General features: G+C 40.2%; 1 protein-coding gene across 3 annotated transcripts in view; it reads left to right on the top strand.

The window, feature by feature from the left end:
• Positions 1-21,922, top strand: part of EIF3A (eukaryotic translation initiation factor 3 subunit A) — a 38,684-nt gene extending 16,762 nt beyond the window's left edge. The window contains exons 11-23 of one of the 3 annotated variants that reach the window (XM_044439750.1): positions 1,589-1,774; positions 5,912-6,259; positions 7,186-7,290; positions 7,416-7,529; positions 9,826-9,948; positions 11,778-11,931; positions 12,238-12,416; positions 12,640-12,728; positions 17,000-17,390; positions 17,421-17,688; positions 19,213-19,387; positions 19,847-20,028; positions 20,679-21,922. In XM_044439750.1, the coding sequence (XP_044295685.1) occupies positions 1,589-1,774; positions 5,912-6,259; positions 7,186-7,290; positions 7,416-7,529; positions 9,826-9,948; positions 11,778-11,931; positions 12,238-12,416; positions 12,640-12,728; positions 17,000-17,390; positions 17,421-17,688; positions 19,213-19,387; positions 19,847-20,028; positions 20,679-20,932 (2,568 nt within the window). In that variant the 3' untranslated portion in view covers positions 20,933-21,922. Of the gene's footprint in view, positions 1-1,588; positions 1,775-5,911; positions 6,260-7,185; positions 7,291-7,415; positions 7,530-9,825; positions 9,949-11,777; positions 11,932-12,237; positions 12,417-12,639; positions 12,729-16,999; positions 17,689-19,212; positions 19,388-19,846; positions 20,029-20,636 lie in introns of all 3 variants that reach the window. The other 2 variants (XM_044439743.1, XM_044439757.1) reach the window with 2 other exon arrangements.
• The last annotated feature ends 447 nt before the right edge of the window (positions 21,923-22,369 follow it).

Raw genomic sequence — 22,369 nt, 5'->3', positions numbered from 1 at the left:
TCTGTGTCCCAGGGAACCCCTGCATAAAAATTATTATAAGCATATTTATAATATGTATAATAAGCATGACAGTTATTATAAGTTTGATAAACCCCTCAGTCCATTCTATGCACATGTACTCAAAAATACTATGGTATTTAATTTTATTTATATTGCTGTTGCTGTTTATTAATGTGACAAACCACTCTGCCTCCCCATAAGAACGGCTTTGCAGATTAAGAAAGACCAGACTAGCCCAGCTTGATCTGCCTGTGAGAAGGGTTCACCAACCAGGCATGAAGGCAGCTGCTGCTTCCTCTCTCTTGTCTTAGCACTGTGCCCCAGAGATTGATTGCTGCTACCCATGCAGGCTTCACCAGTGGTTCACCACTTCCTCCTCCTCCTGCTCACTGACCATTTCTTACCCCTTCATCTCAGTGGCCAGCACCTGTCTATAAATCATGGAGGGGGTGTGCGACGAAAGGAGGATGTAAAATAAGGACCATTTCTGGTTGTTTAGTGCTAGTCACGTGGAATCACTGCCACAGGCAGCCCACCCCAGTCCCTTCCCTAATGGGCAAAGATTCTCCCTGGGATCGTTCCCATCTCCTAGGCAGTTGGGGCAAGTTGAAGGGTTCCTCAGGCAATTAACTTGTGTTCGTGTGTTTATATTATAAGCACATGCACATATGTATGTGAAAACACGTTTACATTTCCATGCTCTCACAAAGCCCTCAGCAGAACCCTAGGGCTCCAGGGAGCCCCTGTGGAGAAAGGCTGGTCTAAATAAAAAACAGAGCTGGACATAACTCTGTTGCTGCTCCCATTATTCAATGGATAAATTCAGAGCCTCATCATTCATAACCATCATGGTAACCAACTGCCAGTCATGGTAACCAGCACCATTGCTTGTTTTGATGTGTGAAGCTGCCTGATGTGGTTGACAAACATTTCCTTGTGGAAAACATTTTATAACTGATGAGATAGTAGAGAGAAGACTCTCTCTTTAGTAGCCAATCTCTGTGCTTCAGAATCAGGGAGGGCTTGGGGTAGATTCTCCACAGTTTATATAATGACAGGGATGGGCAGCATATGGCCTGTGGGAGGTCCACATCCTGTTCTGTCCTAAACTTACCCCTATTCTTAGGCTCCATACTCTCACCCATCCAACCTCCAATTCTACCCTAAGCCCACCCTTCTTCCTGGGTACTGTTCACTTTCATATACCACCACCACTAAAAGAAATCACTGTTCTGATCTCCCATTGATTCCAGTGGAGACTTTAAAAAGGTTAATTATAATGTAGGGGCTATGGAGTAGTTGCTGCTCAGGCAGGAAGGCCATTTTTTATCTCCCCTGCACTGCAACCTGTTTCCTTGAAAACTTACTTCTGCCCTTGAAATCTGTTAGCCTCAGCTGCTTAGGATGTATTGCTACTCATTGCTAATATACTAACCCCAACAGGCTTGGCAACATTGAGTTTCATCCTCAGACCAAAAAATTTATCCTTGCCTTAGCACATAGGTGGAGGTGTTCCATCAGATATTCAGGTCCTAAGCTGTGCACAACTTATCTCACTTCTGAATTGCTTCACCTTGTGTTTTAATAGGTTCGAATTGATCATACTACTCGAACACTGAGTTTTGGGTCAGATTTGAACTACTGCACACGGGAAGATGCTCCTCTTGGACCTCAGCTGCAAAGCATGCCTTCTGAGCAGATCAGGAATCAGTTGACCGCTATGTCATCTGCTCTTGCAAAGGCTCTTGAAGTGATTAAGCCACCTCACCTCATGGTAAGTCAGAAGGTTTTAGGTATGACTTTAAAAAATATTGATGCTCCTTAGGAAATATTGTCATGCCACTAATGCCACTTATTTATTTTCTCTCTTCCCTCCAATGCATGTTTGACTCTCTTATTGGTAAATTACAGCATTTTTATAAGTTGAGAAACTAATGAGGAGCAAATAAAAGGAAGATGGTTGGGTGCATAGGTTTAAAACCTTTGTACACAGCTTCATTTTATTTGATCCTCTTAGAACTTTGTTCTTTATATTTACAGAAGGTGGTGACTGTGTTAGTTAACACAACTGGACTGATTGAAAGCAAACCACAGTTCACATTCTTATTTGTTCAGCACTGTCATAATTAGACCAGCAGAAAAATTAAGAACACAATCCTGTTGGGATGCCAGTGAACCCCTGAACTCTGATGCAAAGTGTGAGGAGTGGCAGAGGTGATTTTTTTCTCCCTGTTCTTCCACCCTGGATTTTCGCTAGAAGGGCTTTTTTGCCTGCCTAACTCGGGACATCTTGGAGCAGGAGAGGAAGAGAATAGAAAGGCTTCAGGACTTCCACTCCAATCTCTTCTCCTTCTCATCCCCTGAAATGCTCCCTCAACCTCAGGTTGTTTTTCTGATCTTAGATTGCAACTGCTGTTCTTCCCATGCTTGCTGCAAGGAGGTGGACAGGGAGATTGGAGTGCAGTCTTCAACCTTGGAATTGGGAATGTTCTGATATGTGTTGAGTATGTCCTGTGGGTCCTCAGACGAAGTCTAGGAACCATCGGATCATTCCCTACATAATGAAACATAAGCTTGCTGTAACTCATGATAAATCATATGTCTGTCCAATTTGTGTACTGCATATATGTGTGATAAAGCAGTTGCACAGCCAAACAGATAGGTTAGCTATTTTTTTAGAAGCACATCTAATATCCAGTCCGTATTCCCAAACTTTATATCTTCATGACCTTTTCTTTTCCTGTTCCTATACTTTCAGTTAAAACAGTCAAAAGTAGTTCAAATGTTTCATTGCCCTGTGTTGAAGGCTGCTTGGTACTTACATTTTCATCAAAAGCAGGAAGCATGTCTATTATTATTATTATTATTATTATTATTATTATTATTATTATTGTTATAACATTTCTATGCCGCCCCTTGCCGAAGCCTCGGGGCGGCTTACAACACAATAAAATACATTGAAATACAATAGAACATAATAAATTACCATTAAATACAAAAATACAAAAAATACACTGAGTTACAAACATAATAATATAAAATTAACATTATCAGTATAAAATAAGTAAATAAATAATATAGGAGGAGAAAAGAGAAGGAAGAAGAAGTTGCCCTGGCCAGATCATATGTTTTAACAGTTAAAATGATGTTTAAATAAAAAGGTCTTTACCTGGCGCCGAAAAACCAGTAACGACGGTGCCAGGCGGACCTCTTTGGGGAGTGAATTCCATAGGTTGGGCGCCACCGCAGAGAAAGCCCTCCTCCGAGTACTTACTCTCCTAATTTCTTTCATGGAGGGTTCCCGGAGAAGCGACTCTCCCGCAGATCTCAAAGGGCGGTCGGGCATATACGGACGTAAGCGCTCATTCAGGTAGCCAGGACCCAAGCCATTTAGGGCTTTATAGGTCATAATCAACACCTTGAATTGGGCCCGGGCTTCAATGGGAAGCCAGTGAAGCTGACGGAGGACTGGAGTCATGTGAGCATAACGCCCCATCAGCAACCTGGCAGCTCTATTTTGCACCAATTGAAGTGTTCGGACTGTCTTCAGGGGAAGCCCCACGTAAAGCGCGTTACAGAAGTCTAGGCGGGAAGTCACCAGCGCGTGTGTCACCGTCGCCAGGCAGTCGTACTCCAGGTAGGGGCGCAGCTGATTAATCAGCCGAAGCTGAAGGAAGGTGCTCCTCACCACCGCTGTCACCTGAGCTTCCAAAGAAAGCTCCGGGTCGAGGAGTACTCCTAAGCTGCGGACCTTATCCGTAAGAGGGAGTGTTGCACCATTCAGGACCAGGTCAAATCCACCCTCTCCGAAGCCCGATCCGCCAACCAGCAGGACCTCCGTCTTGTCTGGGTTGAGTTTCAGTTTATTGGCCCTCATCCATTCCATTACCTCGGCCAAGCACCGGTTCAGCACAGCCACTGCCTCACCTGGATTAGTGGAAAACGAGAGGTAGAGCTGGGTATCATCAGCGTATTGATGATTCCGCAGCCCACACCTCCTGATGACCTCTCCTAGCGGTTTCATATAGATGTTAAATAGCAGAGGGGATAGAATGGACCCCTGTGGTACTCCATGGCATAGCTGCCATGATGTAGAGACATGGTCCCCCAGCACTACCTTCTGGAATCGACCGTTGAGATAGGAGCGGAACCACTGCAAAGCAGTGCCTCCAACCCCCAATCCCGCTAGCCTATCCAGAAGGATACCATGGTCGATGGTATCGAAAGCCGCCGAGAGGTCCAGAAGAACCAACAGGGATGCACTCCCCCTGTCCTTCTCCCTGCACAGGTCATCGTACAGGGCGACCAAGGCAGATTCAGTACTGTACCTGGGTCTGAAGCCGGACTGAAAAGGATCCAGATAATCAGTTTCATCCAAGAGTGCTTGGAGTTGTCCCGCCACCACTCGCTCCAACACCTTGCCCAGAAACGGGATGTTGGCCACAGGTCTATAGTTAGTGGCCATCTCTGGATCCAGTGACGCTTTCTTCAGGACCGGTTGTATTACCGCTTCCTTTAAAGGGGCAGGCACTCGACCCTCCCTCAGAGAAGCGTTAACCACTTCCAAGATCCAGGTCCCAATCCTGTGCTTGGAGTTATTTATTAACCAAGACGGGCAAGGATCCAATAGGCAAATATTCTAGTGGAAACTTGATTTGAGCAACATGTGGAAATAGTTATCTAGTAGTTATCAGAAGAGCGTATGCTGGAGTTTCCTCTTCAATGATGCACTGCTACTACTGAGTGGTAAGGTATATGTGACTGTATCACCCGCAAGGGGTGAGAATGGGAGTAAAGGGCAGGGAGATTTAGCAAGATCTACAGTCAGCACAGCACCAGAACAACATTCATCACCTGTAGTTCTTTCCCCTTTTAAGTGTAGGTTTAGCTGAGTAAAGGCACAGTCCTGTGCACATTTAGACATAATCTGAACATTAATTAGGATTGCACTCAGATTGCATTCCTCTACCCAATTAAAAGCCAGTTCTTTAGAATGCTGTGGGACTTAACTCCTGAATGGGGGTGCACTGTTAATAGAATCCTGGAGAGAATCAAGGTAGTAAAAGAGATATGGTGAGGGAAGTTTTAACCTTATGACTATAGGGTTGTCTGTGTACAATTTTAAGGAAGAGTTTCAGTTGTAAAGCATGACTGTTACCATGTTCATCCTACTTTACTACTTGAAATAAATCTGTTCTTCAGTGTATTTGGTTTAGTTTAATATCTGACATGAGAGCATTTCCCTTGAACCAGAAAGGGTTCAGATAAATGAAAGTGTGTGTATATGTGTATTCAGTTTCTGCATTGGTAAAAGGTACTGAATCCATTTTATGTTATTTCAGTGCATGCACTCTGATGTGAATGCACACAAACTCTTCTCTAGCACTAATGGTACAATGTAAATAATACAAAGAAAAACAGACAAAAATCACATTTCCATTGCTTCTCAGTAATACTTATTGCAGTTTTGATCTGTGCATGTATGCATATCTGATAGATTTAAAGGTGGAACTTGAATACATAGGAGTTTCTTTCCCTGAAATACTTGAATTGTGTACTGGTATTTGGCCTGACACATGTATTGCAGTGTGTTTTAGTTTTCACTTTTTTAGATGCCCTAATCCTAGAAATACTTGCCTGTGTGGTTTGTTTGTTTATTTATTTATTTCACATTTGTACTGCCCCATACCCCACAGGCTCTTTGGGTGGATTATGCACATAAGCAATAAAATAACCATGTTTTAGTTCTGACATTTAATTGTGAGAAGTATTCAGTCACACAGTATTTTATAGGTAACATAAACACAACACAGAAAAAATGCATTAGTAATTATGCAGAATTCAGCATTGTTTTTTTCTCTTGGTATTTGAATTTAAAGGGTATTTTGTTTTGTCTTTAATTTTTACTCAGCTCGACAAGGAAGAGCAACATCAACAGGCTGTTACAGCTTACTTAAAAAATTCAAGGAAAGAACATCAGCGTATCCTTGCTCGCCGTCAGACTATTGAGGAAAGGAAGGAACGTCTTGAGAGCTTGAATATTCAGCGTGAGAAAGAAGAGTTGGAGCAACGTGAAGCTGAACTTCAAAAGGTTCGCAAAGCTGAAGAGGAGAGATTGCGCCAGGAGGCCAAAGAGCGTGAAAAGGAGCGTATTCTGCAGGAACATGAGCAGATTAAAAAGAAAACTGTTCGTGAACGTTTGGAGCAGATCAAGAAGACTGAACTAGGAGCCAAGGCCTTCAAGGATATTGATATTGAAGTAATTCAACATTTTTCTTTGATAACTTGTTCATTTTTCCCTATCTTCCAAGGGCAAGTATGTAGAAAATATGAAGTTATTGTATACCTGCTCTGGCTTGTGGGCTATGCAAAAGTCCAGAAGGAAGGCAAAGAAACAACCTCTCCTTTCAGTTGGGGATTGCTTTTCTTTCTTACCAATAGCTTTGATAGAAGGCAGCAATAGCAGGGCACTTATTGTGCTGTCTGGAAAAGCTCCACATGTAGAAATTGATTAGCTTCTTTCCCATGTGTTGCTTTTGGGGGAGGAAAAGAAGAAAGAACCCTCCTTTCAGCCTCCCCAAGTTTTTTGTAGTGTCAATGCAAGTGCTTTCTTCAAAAATTAAAATTGGAACTTTATTGCATTTTGGAAGCCAATGCTCTTTTAACATTATCAAAACATATTCAGAATATCAGGTCCCACTTGGTAAGCTAGTTGCTATACTCTGAACCATTTTAAAGACATACTGATATGCAGCATGTTACAGTAAGCAACCCGTTGTTAGCAGAACACAGGTAAAAGTGTTCTTGCTATTCTTTATCACAGAATGGCCACAGCTGGTACACAAATCCTAAATTAGTGGAAGTAACTTCATGCCACAGATTGCAGTTGAGTATCCATGGCCAAAATATTATCTCATAGCCCCCTAAGCTGCAAACCTGGACTTTCAGGGAGGTGCAGTCCCACGTAACCAAACCAACCTACAACAGCACCTCAATTTTGTTTTGATTAAGCTTGATAACATTAATGACATTGCCACAAATTGATTGAAATTAATGTAGTTATTTTCTAACTATTGAAAATTGTTAATGTCTTTTTGTGGAAAGTTGTGAAATATTTAAAACACAGGGATATGTTTCTATCATGATCAATGCTTTCCTTTATATTCTATGCCCAATCTGTTATAGGATCTTGAAGAATTGGACCCAGACTTCATTATGGCAAAACAGGTTGAACAGCTAGAAAAAGAAAAGAAAGAACTGCAAGAACGATTGAAAAATCAGGAAAAGAAGGTATAATGAAAGGATTGCAGCATTTAAATGCTAGAATTGGTGAATAGTATGGTGATGGTGAAACAGGTACTTTTTGGTGATTTTTATATATAACCTGAGCAATCAACATTTCTTCTTGTATTTAGATTGATTATTTTGAAAGAGCAAAACGCTTGGAAGAAATTCCTCTAATCAAGAGTGCCTATGAAGAGCAAAGAATCAGGGATATGGATCTTTGGGAACAGCAAGAAGAAGAAAGGGTGAGGTTTTTGAAGAAACTCAAAAGTTAGAGGTGCAGAAGCTCAAGCATAGTGCAGAGAAGCACTCTAGGTACCAGAACTGGAGATTAGTTTCAGATAGAAATAATAATTAAGTAAATGGGTTATGCTGTTTGGTTTTTCAGTGGTTCATTTTATGACTTTGAATGATTTAATTATTTTGTGTAAATCACCACAACATAATGTTTTAAATTTGTTTGGCCTATAATTTAATTAAGTGTGTGATTCAGTGCCTTCTACACTTGATGGGCCGAAAGCCTCAGAACTTCTGTGGTTTCTGTCCATCCAGTGCATGAACCAGGGTGTAGCAAAGGCAGGCTTTGCTGCCTTGCAACCTGCATTTCATCCTTACAGCCATTTTTGAAGCACCATGAAGGGGGAGGAAAGGAAGCTGGGGCACTGTTTGGATATGGTATACACCAGGGGTGTCCAACCTTTCGGCTTCTCTGGGCTGCATTGGAAGGAAAAAAAATGTCTTGGGCCACACATTAAATACACAAACACTAACAAAAACTGATAAGCAAAAAAAATGTGTGCATAATTTTCACAATATCTGTCACCACAGATAAGCAAAAAAGTCTCCGCATAATCATAATTATGTGGCACCCCATCTGGAGTCTTTTAAAATCGTCGACCAAGTCCAAAGTTTGTGATCACTAATAGAGAAAATGAACATATCTAAGTAATAAAACTTAATTGATTTTTTAATTTTTTTATTATAAAAAGAAAAGAGGGCAACATAAAACTAGTGGGACATTTGACATTGTATTTGAGAAACTAATGGATCAGTATCAGGTTCGATGGAAATAGTTGCAATTCTCAGTGAGTTCTCAAGGTGCTTATCTGATATTCTGGTTCTAATTTTACTCTTAGTGTGTTTCATTCTTGAAAATAGTTGCTCACAAATGTAGGTGCTTCCAAAAAGCGAAGACATGAATAAGGCATGATTGTGAAGCAAGGCATATTTGTCTCTGGGATTATAAGACCTATAAAAGTCCATGATCAATTTCTTCTTTAAGTTGAATGTCAGATTGCAGCTCTATACATTCTATTTGAAAATTGGCAGGTGACATATTTATATCGACTGAAAATGGAGTCGCAAATATACCAAAATAGTGCTTATTGTCCCAGAAATCTTGAAATCTGCGTATTTTTTGCTGTCCACAGGAATGTGTTTAGCTAATGTGTCAAAATATATAAAATTGTTTGCAATGGTAGGTTGAAAGATTATTGATAATAACTACGTTTCACTCGCCAAGTCTCCATGAGCACACGTGTAATATGTGATGGTGTAAATTTTACTGTCTGCGCTTGAATGATAACACACTGGAAGCCACAGTCTGCCATTGGCCACACGTGTACAGATAGTGAGAGCATAGGTATGTTTATTCTACGTGACATTGCAACATGACTTTGTCATCTACAAAGTGCACACTGGAGAACTGCGTGATCGAGTTACCAAAAAAATTGAAAAAAAATCTCATGTTTTATTATTTTGTGTTGGGCTGCATTCATAGCCCTTCTCGAGTTGGACACCCCTGGTATACACCATTGGTCTCAGCCTCCTTCCCTCCCTGTCCCATCCCATCTTCTCTTATCCAAAACTAATTTCTGACTTCAGAGAGGCATCCAGTCTGAGTCTTTCTATGTTGTGGCTCTGTGTGTGTTGGGGGGACGGCGGGGGGGGGGACATGGCATTCAGATTGTGACATAAATATTTTGCTATCCCATGCACCCCATTAATTTGTAGAAATAAGATTCTGACCCTTATAATAATTTACTTTTCCCAATAGAGAGAATTATTATTGATGCTATTATATGGCAAAAATTATCATATAATAACAAATGATATTGGAAATGCTGCAATCAAGGAATCGTGATTTGCAAATTCTGCCATCACAGAATGCAAGTCCTTTGACTGGAATAAATTATGTAAACTATTCCTAGCAAGAGAAATTAACTTGTTTGAATGTTTTATAGATTCTGCAGTTCTGTGATTGCTAGTACTGTTTTTTTTTTTTTTTTTTACTTAGGCACTGTGAAATCCAGAATTCTTTTTGTAGTAAAGGTGATCAAAGGTCTTGCATAGATTTTCTACACAAGCTAATTTTCTGTGTACTATTAAGTAACAAGTAATAGGCTTACTGAAGTGTGAAAGTGGTTGAATTTAGATACTACTGGCATCTGAATAAGGCAAGAAAAATGCTTGGGCTGCGCATGCACAAACAATAATTTGGAATGTATCAGTAATATGGACTTAGTTTTGTGTATGTTACAGATCACAACTATGCAACTGGAACGAGAAAAGGCCCTTGAGCATAAGAACAGGATGTCAAGAATGTTAGAGGATAGTGAATTATTCATAACAAAGCTCATGGAAGCAAGACGATCAGTTTATGAGGTAAATTGTGTGTGTATGTGTCTGTTCACAAAGCATGCTTCTGTGAGATCATACAGAAAAATTGACTGAAGGAGATGTAGATACCTCCCTTCATTTTGGATATTTAATGTTTGTTTCTGATGGGTGGTATGAGAGGCAAGGTTAGTATTAGAAAGAGGGTTGCTCTTCATGAGAAAAGAATCTGATATAAAAAACCCTAATTTGTGTTTATTAATAGTTTCTGTTTTTTTTGTTTCATTTTTATTTCATTGTTTTACCAAGGAGATTAAAGTGGCCTATGTGAGATCTATAAGTTGCATTTGAAGTTAAAGTGGAGCTAATTATAGTTCTTAATAGAATATGTTCTATAGTTTGGGGGCAAGGCAGGAGGAAAGCTCTTTCATATCTGCATGACAAATCAACCTCTGCAAACTAATGGTGCCCTCAAAAGGGCCTCTCCTTTTGTACTCTGGTGTTGGGATGTGTGAGAAATCTGTTTTGGGAATGGGGAATCTGTCAGATTCCCTGGGCTTGACTCCCTGGACTTCAGTTTACTTTGTCACAGCCCTGAGTTCAAGTTTCTGGTGAGCCCACACAACATTTGCAAGATGTTCTCCAGGAGTCAGTGCACAGGCAGCATCCTCTTTTGCACCATGTGCAGCATTCTTTGTGCTGCTGCACCCAGTGTAGAAGAAGGTTGTCCTCACAAGGCTAACCATTTGGTCAACCTACCTCAACCTATGTTTGTGATACGGAGCAGGAACTATGAATATATGTGCATATATGTATAGTGGTACCTCAGCTCACGAACACCTCAGTTCATGGCCAGATCGGGTCGCGAACAGAAGTTTCAGAAAAACATTTCCTCAGGTCGCAAACGGGTGACGATTGTGGTCATGCTTGCGGGGGGAGATGTCTGCGATTGTGCTCGGGGGGTGGGTGGGGAGATGGCTGTGATCATGCCCATCTCCCCCCTAGCGCACCTGCAATCGTGCCCTTCCTCCCAGTGTGCCCACAATCATGCCCGTCTTTCCTGCACAAGTTTGACTGCAATCGTGCCCATCTCCCCCCCCCGAGCGCGCCCGCGATCGCGCCCATCTCCACCCCCCAGCGCGCCCGCGATCGTGCCCGTCTTTCCTGTGATTTAAAAAAAAATATTCACAGAACGGATTAACCTTATTTACATTGAACCTTATGGGAAAATTTGACTTGGCTCATGACCAGTTTGGGTCGTGACCAGAGTCATGGAATGGATTAAGTTTGTGAGCCGAGATTCCACTGTATATTAATATATTAGTAATACTTTCAAGATCCAGTCAATGCATCTTTGATCAGTAATATGATGCACTGATGTGGAGGAAGGTTGTCAGTTGTACAGCCTTCATTCCACAAGTGGTTGTGGATTTCCTTTTGATGTAGCTTGCTTTGCAAGACCAAGCTGCGTATAAGAGAAAGTCCATGGAGCCAGCTGGATGACTGGTCAGGTCACATGCTTCGAAGCCAACCTATCTCATAGGGTTGTAGTTGTGGGGATAAGATTGAGAACAAGAGGAGGAGAATGATGGAACCTCTTTCAAAGAACTCAAAGCTGCTTCCATCATTCTTTTCATCTTACTCCCAATCTTATCCCCACAACAGCAGCCGTATGAGGTAGGTTGGGCTGAAAGTTTGTGTTGGCCCAAAGTTACCCAGTTGGCTCCAAGGCTGAGTGGAGATTTGAACCCAGATCACAAATAGTTACTCAACAAACACACATTCCTGGTATTTCAAAATCTGTTTTGTCATTGATTTTAGGTAGTTTGCACCACTTCTGAAGTTTGAGGTTAAGTAGTGCTCTGTGTATTTTTCAGGAAAAACTCAAGCAATTCCAAGAAAGGCTAGCAGAGGAAAAGCATAATCGTTTAGAAGAACGTAAGAGACAGCGTAAAGAGGAAAGACGGATTGCTTATTATCAGGAGAAAGAGGAGGAAGCTCGAAGATTGCAAGAAGAAAAGTTGCTTAAAGGTAAAGGCTGTGAAATTATCTTGCTGAACTTGACTATTTGCTTATAGACCATGAAGACGAATACCTTACTTGCTCATGTAGCTTTGGGTTTCCTAAGATTATTATATCTGCTTGTTTGGATAGAGGTGTGCCATGGTTGATACTGTTAAAATTAAATTTCATACTTACACATTCTAGTACTACTACTACTAAATTTTACTTAAATGCTTTCTGTGCAAATACAGTAAATGTGAGGGAAAATGGTAGGAATTTCAAAGCCAGGATGAAAAGACACTATATTTATCTGCATGAATTGCCTCTGGGCAGAGCAAGAAGAAAAAGAACGTATTGAGCGTGAAAAACAAGAAAAAGAAATGCGTGAATATCAGGAACGCGTCAGAAAACTAGAAGAGGTGGAGAGAAAGAAACGACAAAGAGAATTGGAGATTGAAGAGAGGGAGCGTCGACGAGAAGAAGAGAGGAGAAATCTTGAAGATCCAAGGAAGGTAAATGCTGTTTCTGATTAACCAAAGGTGGGACCTTTGTCTGCTCACAACACTATTATCTAGTTGCAAACACCAATTAATTGATTCAGGCAATCAAGAGACTGGTAGTATCTGAATTGCAGGCCCTCTTGACTTAACTTATTACATTGTAATAAAAATTAAATATGATTTAAAGCTTTCTGAGTAGTTACTAAAGGTTCCTTTTTATTTTGTTTAAATGTAGGAATCTCGTTGGGGTGATAGAGATTCTGAGAGCACCTGGAGAAGAAATACGGAGGGAGAATCAGATTGGAGACGCCCACCACCCGAAAGGTATTTATTGAAATAATATGTAAACAGTTATCTAATGTTCTGTTCAAGAATGAAAACTATTGCAGACTTCAAGAAATCCCTGGTTGCATAAGGATTTGTTTATTTGTTCATTTGTTTAAAACATTTCTATGCCACCTATTTTGCCCATGGCATCTCTAGGTGGCTAACATCAGACTGATTTAGCTGGCAATTACTGCCATTCAGTAAGGATTCTCATTACACATTCCAATAAATTCTTGGAAATGTTGCACTAATGTCTGAAGTTTTGTTTCATATACTATTTTGTCATACAAATAACAAAATAATCTGTTTCATGTATTTATAGATTAAATATTCAAATAGAGCTCTTTGGGTATTTCCTCAAACCAATTATATATCCAGTATGGGTTTCTTCTATCCTAGATGTGTTTGCAGAAAGTTTGCTATTTCTGCCTCCCCACCCCCCCCCATTTCCATTTCTGTTTTCTCCCATGTATTTTTAATTATATAGTTTAATACCCCCCTCTTTTCAGTGAGCAAGTGTGGCATAGTGGTTAACAGCATGAGACTGGGACTCAGGTGATCTGGGTGCTGGTCCCTGCTCAGCCATGGAGCCTGCTGAATGCCTCTGGGCTGCTCGGGGTGCCTCACCTGATACAGAAACTGGTTGCTGGGTCTGCAGCTGGTGGTCTCTGAACATTCACAGGCTTTTTCTTGGCTTGGCTTTCTTTGGAAAACCATTCCCACCCTATTCTTGAGTGTTACAAATTCATGTGACCTAGTAATCCAATTAGTTTTTTGAATTCAGGAAGAAACATAGTTGTTGAGCAATTTGAAAATAGTGCTTATGAATTAAGTTTAGAGGAACACAGACATCCTTGAATACTATTAAGCTATATTGAACAGACCAAGTCTGAAGGTCCATAGGATAGTTTGGATTCCCATCTTCGAGATCAGAGACCGTGCTCTAAGCTTGGAACTGACAATTGAAACCCCAACTGTCCCCAGTCCCCTGCAGACACATCCTGCCAGCCAGCACGGAAGGAACCACATTGACTGCTTTCCAAAAAGTGGTAGTTTAGGTTGCTGGTTTGCTGTGCATGTATTTGTTTTTCTAATTGCATATTATTTTGTTGTTTTCCTTTTACTTGCACGATGTCCTGAGAGCTAACAGTGAATGGCAGTGAACAAATTTACTAAAGAAATTATTTCACATTTGCTGCACCTAGTTGTACTGTGACAGTTTTTATTTACCAGGTTAGGTGAAGAGGTTTAAAAACAATTGAATGTGGTGATAATGACTGAACAACTTTCCATGCTTTTTCACTTTTGGTCTTTGAAATGAATAATATTGAGTGCCACCTCACTATCCACTTGGGCCTCCACACACAAAATTTCAGTGTGCCAGTAAGAGATTCAGATGACTCAAGTTCTGAGTGTTCAAATCTTGATGCTGAATGTTATGCCTACTAGGGAGGTAAACATGTATGTCTCCCTAAACTTGATATCTAGCTTAAGGGGGAAAACACTTGCTTTGCTCAACAGAAAAGAGTAGCGAGATGGACAAAGGTGAGCACAGGCATACAGCCTCCTCTTCATAAAGTTGTTCAGTGTAAGCACTTCAGTTGTATTTGTCTCATGCTCCAGCTGTTGGCATGACTTCTAATGAGGCACATGACATTTCATGTGTTTAACTTTAGATATCTTAGTCCCACAGCGGTACGTTACTTTTTCTTATCATCCCCTGGCTCTCCTCTGCTGCAGACAAAGCAGCCTGTAGCATTGTAACGTATCTACTCATTTACCCTTCAAGGTGGTGTTTGCATCTCTCTCTCTTATCTCTAATTAATTGGCATGTTGTTCCCTCCCTGTAATAGCTGGTGGCTTTCCATCTTGCTAGCTTACTCTTGTGTAGGGTTAATGTGTTCCATGCAAGAATGCAAGCTGCAGGAATTGGCTGTTTTCATCGGTTGAGAACAAGAAGAACTAAATTCCAGGGCTTACGGTTGAAGAACCAGCCCAGGGGCTTTGATAAGCTGAGTGCTTACTGCTGTCTTTCAAAGCTTGCCTACCATCCTAGGCAAATTACCTTGAATTTAGGACAAAGTAGCTTGTTACTAGTGTGATTTAATGTTTGCCCATTAATCAATACAGCACTTTACAACATCAGAGAGAGTATATTTCCAGTTAGGGTCTCTTACATACAGAAGGTATGGCAGTTTTTCTATGGCAAAAAGTTCAGGAGAATATTGGGACTGGAACCTATGTCTGTGTGTCTTGCCTTTTTCTTTCTAGTTCATTCCACTGTTCCTTTCCACTATGCCTCTGGCAATCCTTTCCTATCCCAGTTCTTTCCTGGATAGGAAAATCTGCTTACACCACCACATCAGCACAGGACAACAGCATACCCTTCCTGTATGTCTTTGCATATGTGTCTTTTTAGGACTCTGTCTTACAGGTCCATCTAGCTCAGTATTATCTACATTGCCCAACAGTAGCTCTCCAGGGTTCCAGGAGGTCGCTAGCTGGTAATGCCAAGGATTGAACATGGGACATTCTGTATGTACGAGGGGCGTTCAATGTATTCTCGGTATCAGCATGAAGAAAAGGAATAATAAATTGAAATATTTTTTATTTTTCAATGTAATCCCCCATAACTTCAATACACTTATTACATCTAGAAATTAACTTTTCAATTCCCTGTAAAAAAAATACCCTTCCTCCTTTTCTAAAAAATTATGTTAATTGCCTTGAGCTCTTCATCGTTGGAAAATCGCTTTCCACGAAGATCTTTTTTTAAATTCGGGAATAGGTAGTAGTCACTGGGGGCCAGGTCTGGGCTATACGGTGGGTGGTTTATTTCTTTGAAACCACAGTCTCGCACAGCAGCCTTTGAAACATGCGCCATGTGAACGGGCACGTTATCGTGAAGAAGCAACACACCTGCGGTCAGTTTTCCCCGCCTTTTTTCTATAATTGCTTCTCTTAAATTACGCAGAGTGGTTGCGTAAGAGGCTGCGTTTATGGTTTCACCTTTTTTCGTGTACTTGATCAATAAAAATTCCCTTTGAGTCCCAAAACACTGTGGCCATGATTTTTCCGGCCGATGGAATGACTGAATTTCTTCGGAGGGTCAGCACCTTTTTTATGCCACTGCATGGACTCCTGCTTACTTTCAGGGTCATAGTGATGAACCCAAGTTTCATCTCCAGTAACAATCTGGTGGAAAATACTCGATGGATCTTCACCACAGAGCTCTAAAAACTCCCTACAGCACTCGACTCGCACTTGTTTCTGAGGCACCATGAGTATTCGTGGCACCCATCTTTTGTAGACCTTTGAAAGATTAAGATGGTCATGAAAAATAGTAAATATGGTACCAATGGATAGGTTTGTCATCTCTGCTAACATTTTGATTTTTATTCGGGCATCTTCCAATAAAAGTTTCTCAATTTTTTTCACATTTTCTTTTGTAGTGGCAGTAACCGGCCTGCCCGAGCAAGGGTCATCTTCAGTGCTTTCTCTGCCCCTTTTAAATTCACTTGACCACTTTTGAACAGTAGATAATGAAGGTGCAGAGTCCTGGTAAACGGCCACTATATCTTGGTGAATGATTTTTTGACTTTTTCCTTGTTTTGTAAGGAACTTAATCACAGCACGGTGCTCGATTTTCTTCAACATTGTCGCATCAGTCATCATGGTCGTCTTTCACTGAGGATTACTAGGGAACTAATGATCACACTTGTTTGAAATTTTGCATGTATACCCTCAGATAGTGTCATTAGCTAATGAAATAATTAAATTACCCACATCAGTAGCAAATCAACCTGATACCGAGAATACATTGAATGTCCCTTGTAAAATATGGGTAGTACCATTGAGCTGTGGCAAAGCATAGAAATTCTAAAAAGCAAACTGATAGGCTGGACCAAACCATTTTAATGAAACTGAAAACATGAATACCCATGTTTGATGGGTAGATGTATGAGTAGGACAGAGCCATTAATTCATTTTTATGAGCCCACAAGTGTAAATTGTTAATTGTTAAAGGAAAAGTAAACTAAAAAAATCTGATTTAAATTAACATTGATTTATTTTAATTTCATTATATATAATTTTTTAAAATCCATTCTTCTACATAAACATGTTTTCTGTTTGAGAAGTGACAGGTGATACATGTAAAGTCTGTTACTGTAGAGGAATAATGCAGCAATTGACACTTAGACAACAGAAAACAAAACTTCTATGTTTTCAAAATTCACTATTTTTCTGGTGTATTCTATTTTGAATAGAGAGTGGCGTCGTGGAGAAGCACGTGATGATGAAAAGCCATTACGAAAAGAAGATGCAACTCGTACCGTTTCAGAAGAAAGACCACAATCTCCCCATGAAACATCAGATGACAAAGCTCAGAAGAATGATCTTGATGAAGATAGAGCTCCAAGGAAAATCTTGGATGAGGACAGAACAAGTTGGCGCTCAGCAGGTGAAAACAAGACCCCCCGGCGTGCCATGGATGACGACAGGGGCCCCCGGCGTGCCATGGATGACGACAGGGCCCCCCGGCGCGGCATGGATGACGACAGGGCCCCCCGGCGCGGGCTGGATGACGACAGGGCCCCCCGGCGCGGCATGGATGATGACAGGGGCCCCCGGCGCGGCCTGGATGACGACAGGGGCCCCCGGCGTGGCCTGGATGACGATAGGGGCCCTCGGCGCGGCCTGGATGACGACAGACCAAGTTGGAGAGCTGCTGATGAAGATAGGACCCCACGGCGTGGACTGGAAGAAGACAGAATTTCTAGGCGTGATGAGGATAGGGGGCCATGGCGCAGCACAGATGAGGAAAGAATTTCAAGGCGTGATGATGACTGGGGATCCAGGCGTGCAGCTGATGATGAAAGAGGTCCTAGACGTGGAGACGATTCCAGGCGTGGGGATGATTCCAGACCTGGACCTTGGAGACCATTTGGTAAACCAGGTATATTGATTTCTTGCAAATTGGAACCATTTAATCAGTATTTCTGAAGAATAGCCAGTATGCAATATAATAAATTTTGTAAAAACAATGCATTATTGTGCGAGATTATCATATCAAATTGATAGAAATTCCTGTTATCCATAACCTGGAATTGAATAATTGTCACAAAACAGGCTATAACATAATTTAATTTAAAAGCTATTGATGCAGCAAAATTGAATTAAAAGTCTTTTCTGTTGCAGCCTCAATAGACACCTGTCCTGTAACCTTTAGACAGCATCTTTAGAGAGTTTCTTGGTTAATGGGACATGATATTATCCAAATAATTATTATTCCAGTAATCCATCATCATCATAATCTCTGATCCCCCTTTCCTTGCAGCCAGTCTGGAAAGAACCATGCTGGCCTTCCTCTGAGCTCAGAAACTCAGCTTTGAAGAATGGGGCACCTTGATGGGTGGAGAGGGGAAAAACTTTCTAAGGTGCTTCTAGCCTCTTTCCCCCTTTCCTCCATTGTGTCCCAGCTAGGTAGGCCAAAAATGCTGTCTAGCAAAAAATGTTGCATGGAAGGACAGAGGCAAAGATCTCCTCCCATTCTTCCTGCCCTATATAGGATGCTCATAGGCTTCTGTTTCTGGGAACTTAAATTGTGAAAGGAACCCATAGGATTGTGTCCTACAGTATTTGTGTGGCAATAGAAGATTGTGATTCCTTTGAAGTGTAGGTTTTGTAGTTTGACTGCTGGACACAGGTAGGCAAATGAACAAGAAAATTGATGTGTTAAATGGAGGTAATTGAAGCTGTAAATCTAACCTGATGACTCTAAAATGTATGTATGCTGATTACAGGGAAGAAATCCTTTCTTCATACAGGAAGGTCTCATTAAACTAAAATTAGTATAATATATACATTAAACAAGTTAGGACACATTGTGTTCCATGTATGCCATGTTTTCTAGGAACTCATGCTTTTATGAAGGAAGCCAACTTAGCTAGAGTTAGAAAATATTTTGTATTCGTTAGTACTTCCATTGAATTTCTAGGCAACTTGGTATTCAGGTTTTATCCAGTCCATAGATGATGGATCGTTGCTGTTGCTACAATCAAGAAACTTAATTTTCTTCAATATGTTCAGAAGACGTCAAGTGTACTTCATGTTCTTGATTTATTTGAAAACATAATTTGTTTCAGGTATCTCAGTAAACTACTTAAATCCAGTATTCTTCCAGGGTTTTTTTTTTTTTTTTTGGGGACATGTTCAATGAAAAATACAACTTGGATCCAGATTTGATGCTTGTTTTAGATAGGCTTTTCAGCCTCCTCCTCACTGTAGTTCCCCTGCATATCTTGAAAAGCCTATCTGAGGGTTGGAGGATCTTCCAGAATAATGTGGTATGGGATTTTGTACTAATGCCAGGTAATTCAAGGAAATCGGAAGGAGACACCTTGCATGATTTAAAGCTAAATGTTTATTCTTGTATTGTTGAGATTAGTCCACAGAAGTTGAGATCTTTTCTGGTTGGTAGGTGGATGGAGAGACCGAGAAAAAGCTCGTGAAGACAGCTGGGGACCTCCACGAGACTCAAGACCTTCAGAAGATCGGGAATGGGATAGAGATAAAGATCGAGATGAGAATGAAAAGGATCGGGAAATTGAAAAAGACCGTGACTTTGATAGGGAAGATCGCTTCAGGCGTCCAAGGTTTGATTATTTTTTTTCTAACAATGTCTTTTAGGGTGATTTTCTCCCCTTAAGAATTAAATTATTTTGTTTCATAGGTTAGAGTAAGGGCAGTATCTATCTACAGAGCAATATTGGGCATCATATTTTGGAGCCCATGAACAGTGACCAAAACCACATTTGTTTGGTTAATACTATCACTGCTTTAGGTTAACAGGCTAAAGTTGATTGCTAGAAAGATAAGCCATAGAAGAGCTTGTGATTTATTTAACCTAAACAATTGAGTATAAAGTTACAATTTTTAAAAAAGTGGATTTAAATACTTTAAAAATCAAGCTTTGTTTTCTTCTTGGTTTTAATTTTCTGCATTTCTGTTAAAAGAATTTCTGGATCATATAGTTGATTTAATTCATTCTTTTGCAGCCAAAACTGCAGCTAAAGGCTATTCCTAATTACTAAAATATATTTATATCACTAAAGGGATGATGCTGGTTGGAGAAGAGGACCAGCTGAGGAAGCCTCTAGCTGGAGAGACTCAGGACGTCGTGATGAATGGGGTGGCCGTGACTCTAGAGATGACCGAGGTAGTCGTGACCTTCGAGATCGGCGTGGTGAAGAGAGGGAAAGGAGAGTGCCACCTCCCAGAACAGATAGGGATGAAGGTAGACTCACTTTTTGTTCACTACAAAGAACACCCTGTCAGGGAATTGCTAAGGAAAGGCAGTCCTTTTATCTTAAATATGTATATGGTTTCCATAATAGTGAAAACTTTAAGCATATAGTTTAAAAACAAATACAGTGGTAAGTAACGTATGAAATTATCTAAAAAAGTATGGTTTCCATTAAGGTGTAGAAAGTCCAGTGTTAGTCCAGATGAGAAATACCACTGTTTCATATTCAAAATACTTGCCCAGTCCCAAGACTTCTGAAATGAACATCACTCAGTTTAAACTTGCAATATAATGAGTTCTTAGTCTCATTATAAGAACATACAGAAGAAAGTATTTTTCCTTCTGTTCTGGAGCATATTAATTGATCAAACTTCTAATTATGTTTCCTTCTAATTCTTTAACTATGCTGTAAGATTTATTCTTGAGAATCCTTTCATCTTCAAAAAAGAAACTTCTGTTTTTGGATTGTGTATTTATGTAGCGCAACAGTTTATAAGCCAGTACTATGACTGTCTTTTGTGAATTGCTCTGAAACTGTTCTAGGTGGCCTGTATTCCATTGTAATTAACCTGTTTCATCTGGATTTGATTATTGTACAGGGTGATGGCTGAGGCACAGTTGAAATATTGCTTATTTTTCAGTGAACTCATGGAGACGTAGTGATGACAGAAAGGAGGAACGTGAGGAACGTGAAACTGTTCGAAGAACACCTGCTCCTGCTGCTGCTCCTGCTCCTGCTGCTCCTGCTCCTGCTGCTTCTGCTTCTGCTTCAAAAGAGCGAGAAAAGGATGGTGAGAAAGAGAAGGGGGCCTGGAGAACAGAAAAAGACCGTGAAGCCCTTCGTCGTACTAAAAATGAAATAGATGAAGATGGTTGGACAACTGTGCGCCGTTAAGTCAAAATGTAAAATGGGTTTTAAGTTGGTGTTTAGCATTGATTTCATAACATTATAATATTGGTGCTTTAACACTCTGAATTGGAATCCTTTAACAAAATTTTCTAGGTATTGTAAAAGCATGAAAATCTCACTTGTACGTAAACTGATCATGCACAGAACTTGCAACTAAAAGTTGGAAATTAAATACTGGTTATCTAAATTTCAGATGTTGTATATGTCAGAGATCACTTGGTGGTAAGAAACAAACAATATGAACCCAGTAGGTATCTTTGAGTGGCATGTTTATCTCAGTCAAAACCAAGATTTTTATTTTGCATAGCTCTTCACTTGGAAATGAATATGGTTTACAAAGCATATGTTGAAATTATATTTCTAGTTACATAAAGTGATTAATTTGTAAGTCCATGCTGTCTGAAGTAGGCACAAAAACACTTCTTTGGTTATTTTGATGGCAGGAGGTTTTGGCTGGTGGTATTACATGTTTTAATTGGAATTACATACAATAAATGTTATGGATCTTTTAGTTACACTGGGATATTTTTTGTAGATTCTACTTGAATGCATATTCTTATCAAGCCATTTTGCAGTCTTTGTTCTCACAATGAATGCCATTGCAGTGTCAAAACAACAAAACATAAGGCTTTTAAAATTGGAAACATTTGAGTAAACTGCTGCGGTTCTTTTTCTTCTGCTGCGTATAGACTGCTTTTTCTGTTTTGGGTAAATTCATGCCTTTTGAAACATTTATATATACTGTCATATTTCAAATATGTGGTCTGGAGGAATTGTTTATTCTTCCCTTCCTTCCCAATTTCTTGTCTTCAGGGTAAGTGCTTTACCTTTAAACCAAGTGCTTTGTAGTAAGGGCTGGGTTGTCTTCAATTTTCGGGGGTGAAGTAGCAATGTTAATTATTGTTTTTAATTGAAGCCAACACAGAACTTGCTGCTATGTGTTAACTTCAATGATAAATAAACTTAACAAAATAATGTGCTATCTTCTGGTGGGTTCTTTATTAATATTGCAGATTTGTGTAATAGTAGTTCACCCAGGGTCATTGTTATTTTACTGTGCAGGTGCAGTTTAAACAGACGTAACTTTGCCTTGAAGAACCTATGAGATTTTCTCTATCCCAGAGAATCAGTACCCTTTTTAGTACTTTATTTAATTTTTGGATAGATACCGATTAAATCTAATCTTTAAATTGAGAAATTGAGTTCATTTGATCTTTGCCCCCCCCCCCCAAAAAAACCAACCCAAAACCAGTAACTGTGGATATATGCAAATATCCTTTTCCACATCCTAATTTCACTCATAGGATTTACAGTAAAGAAAGTATATTTTGGCTCATTTCTTCTCTGAGTGCAGGGGGTCAGATTGCTCTTGGAAAGGCCCCACATTCAGGGCTGGGATGGTGGACTCAATCTGAACTTCCG

This window comes from Varanus komodoensis, unplaced genomic scaffold (assembly GCF_004798865.1).
Source record: "Varanus komodoensis strain SLA01 unplaced genomic scaffold, ASM479886v1 scaffold1, whole genome shotgun sequence".
In the NCBI taxonomy this organism is placed as follows: domain Eukaryota; kingdom Metazoa; phylum Chordata; class Lepidosauria; order Squamata; family Varanidae; genus Varanus; species Varanus komodoensis.
Note: the sequence above shows the minus strand (reverse complement) of the source record. Positions and strands in the feature narration are given on the sequence as shown.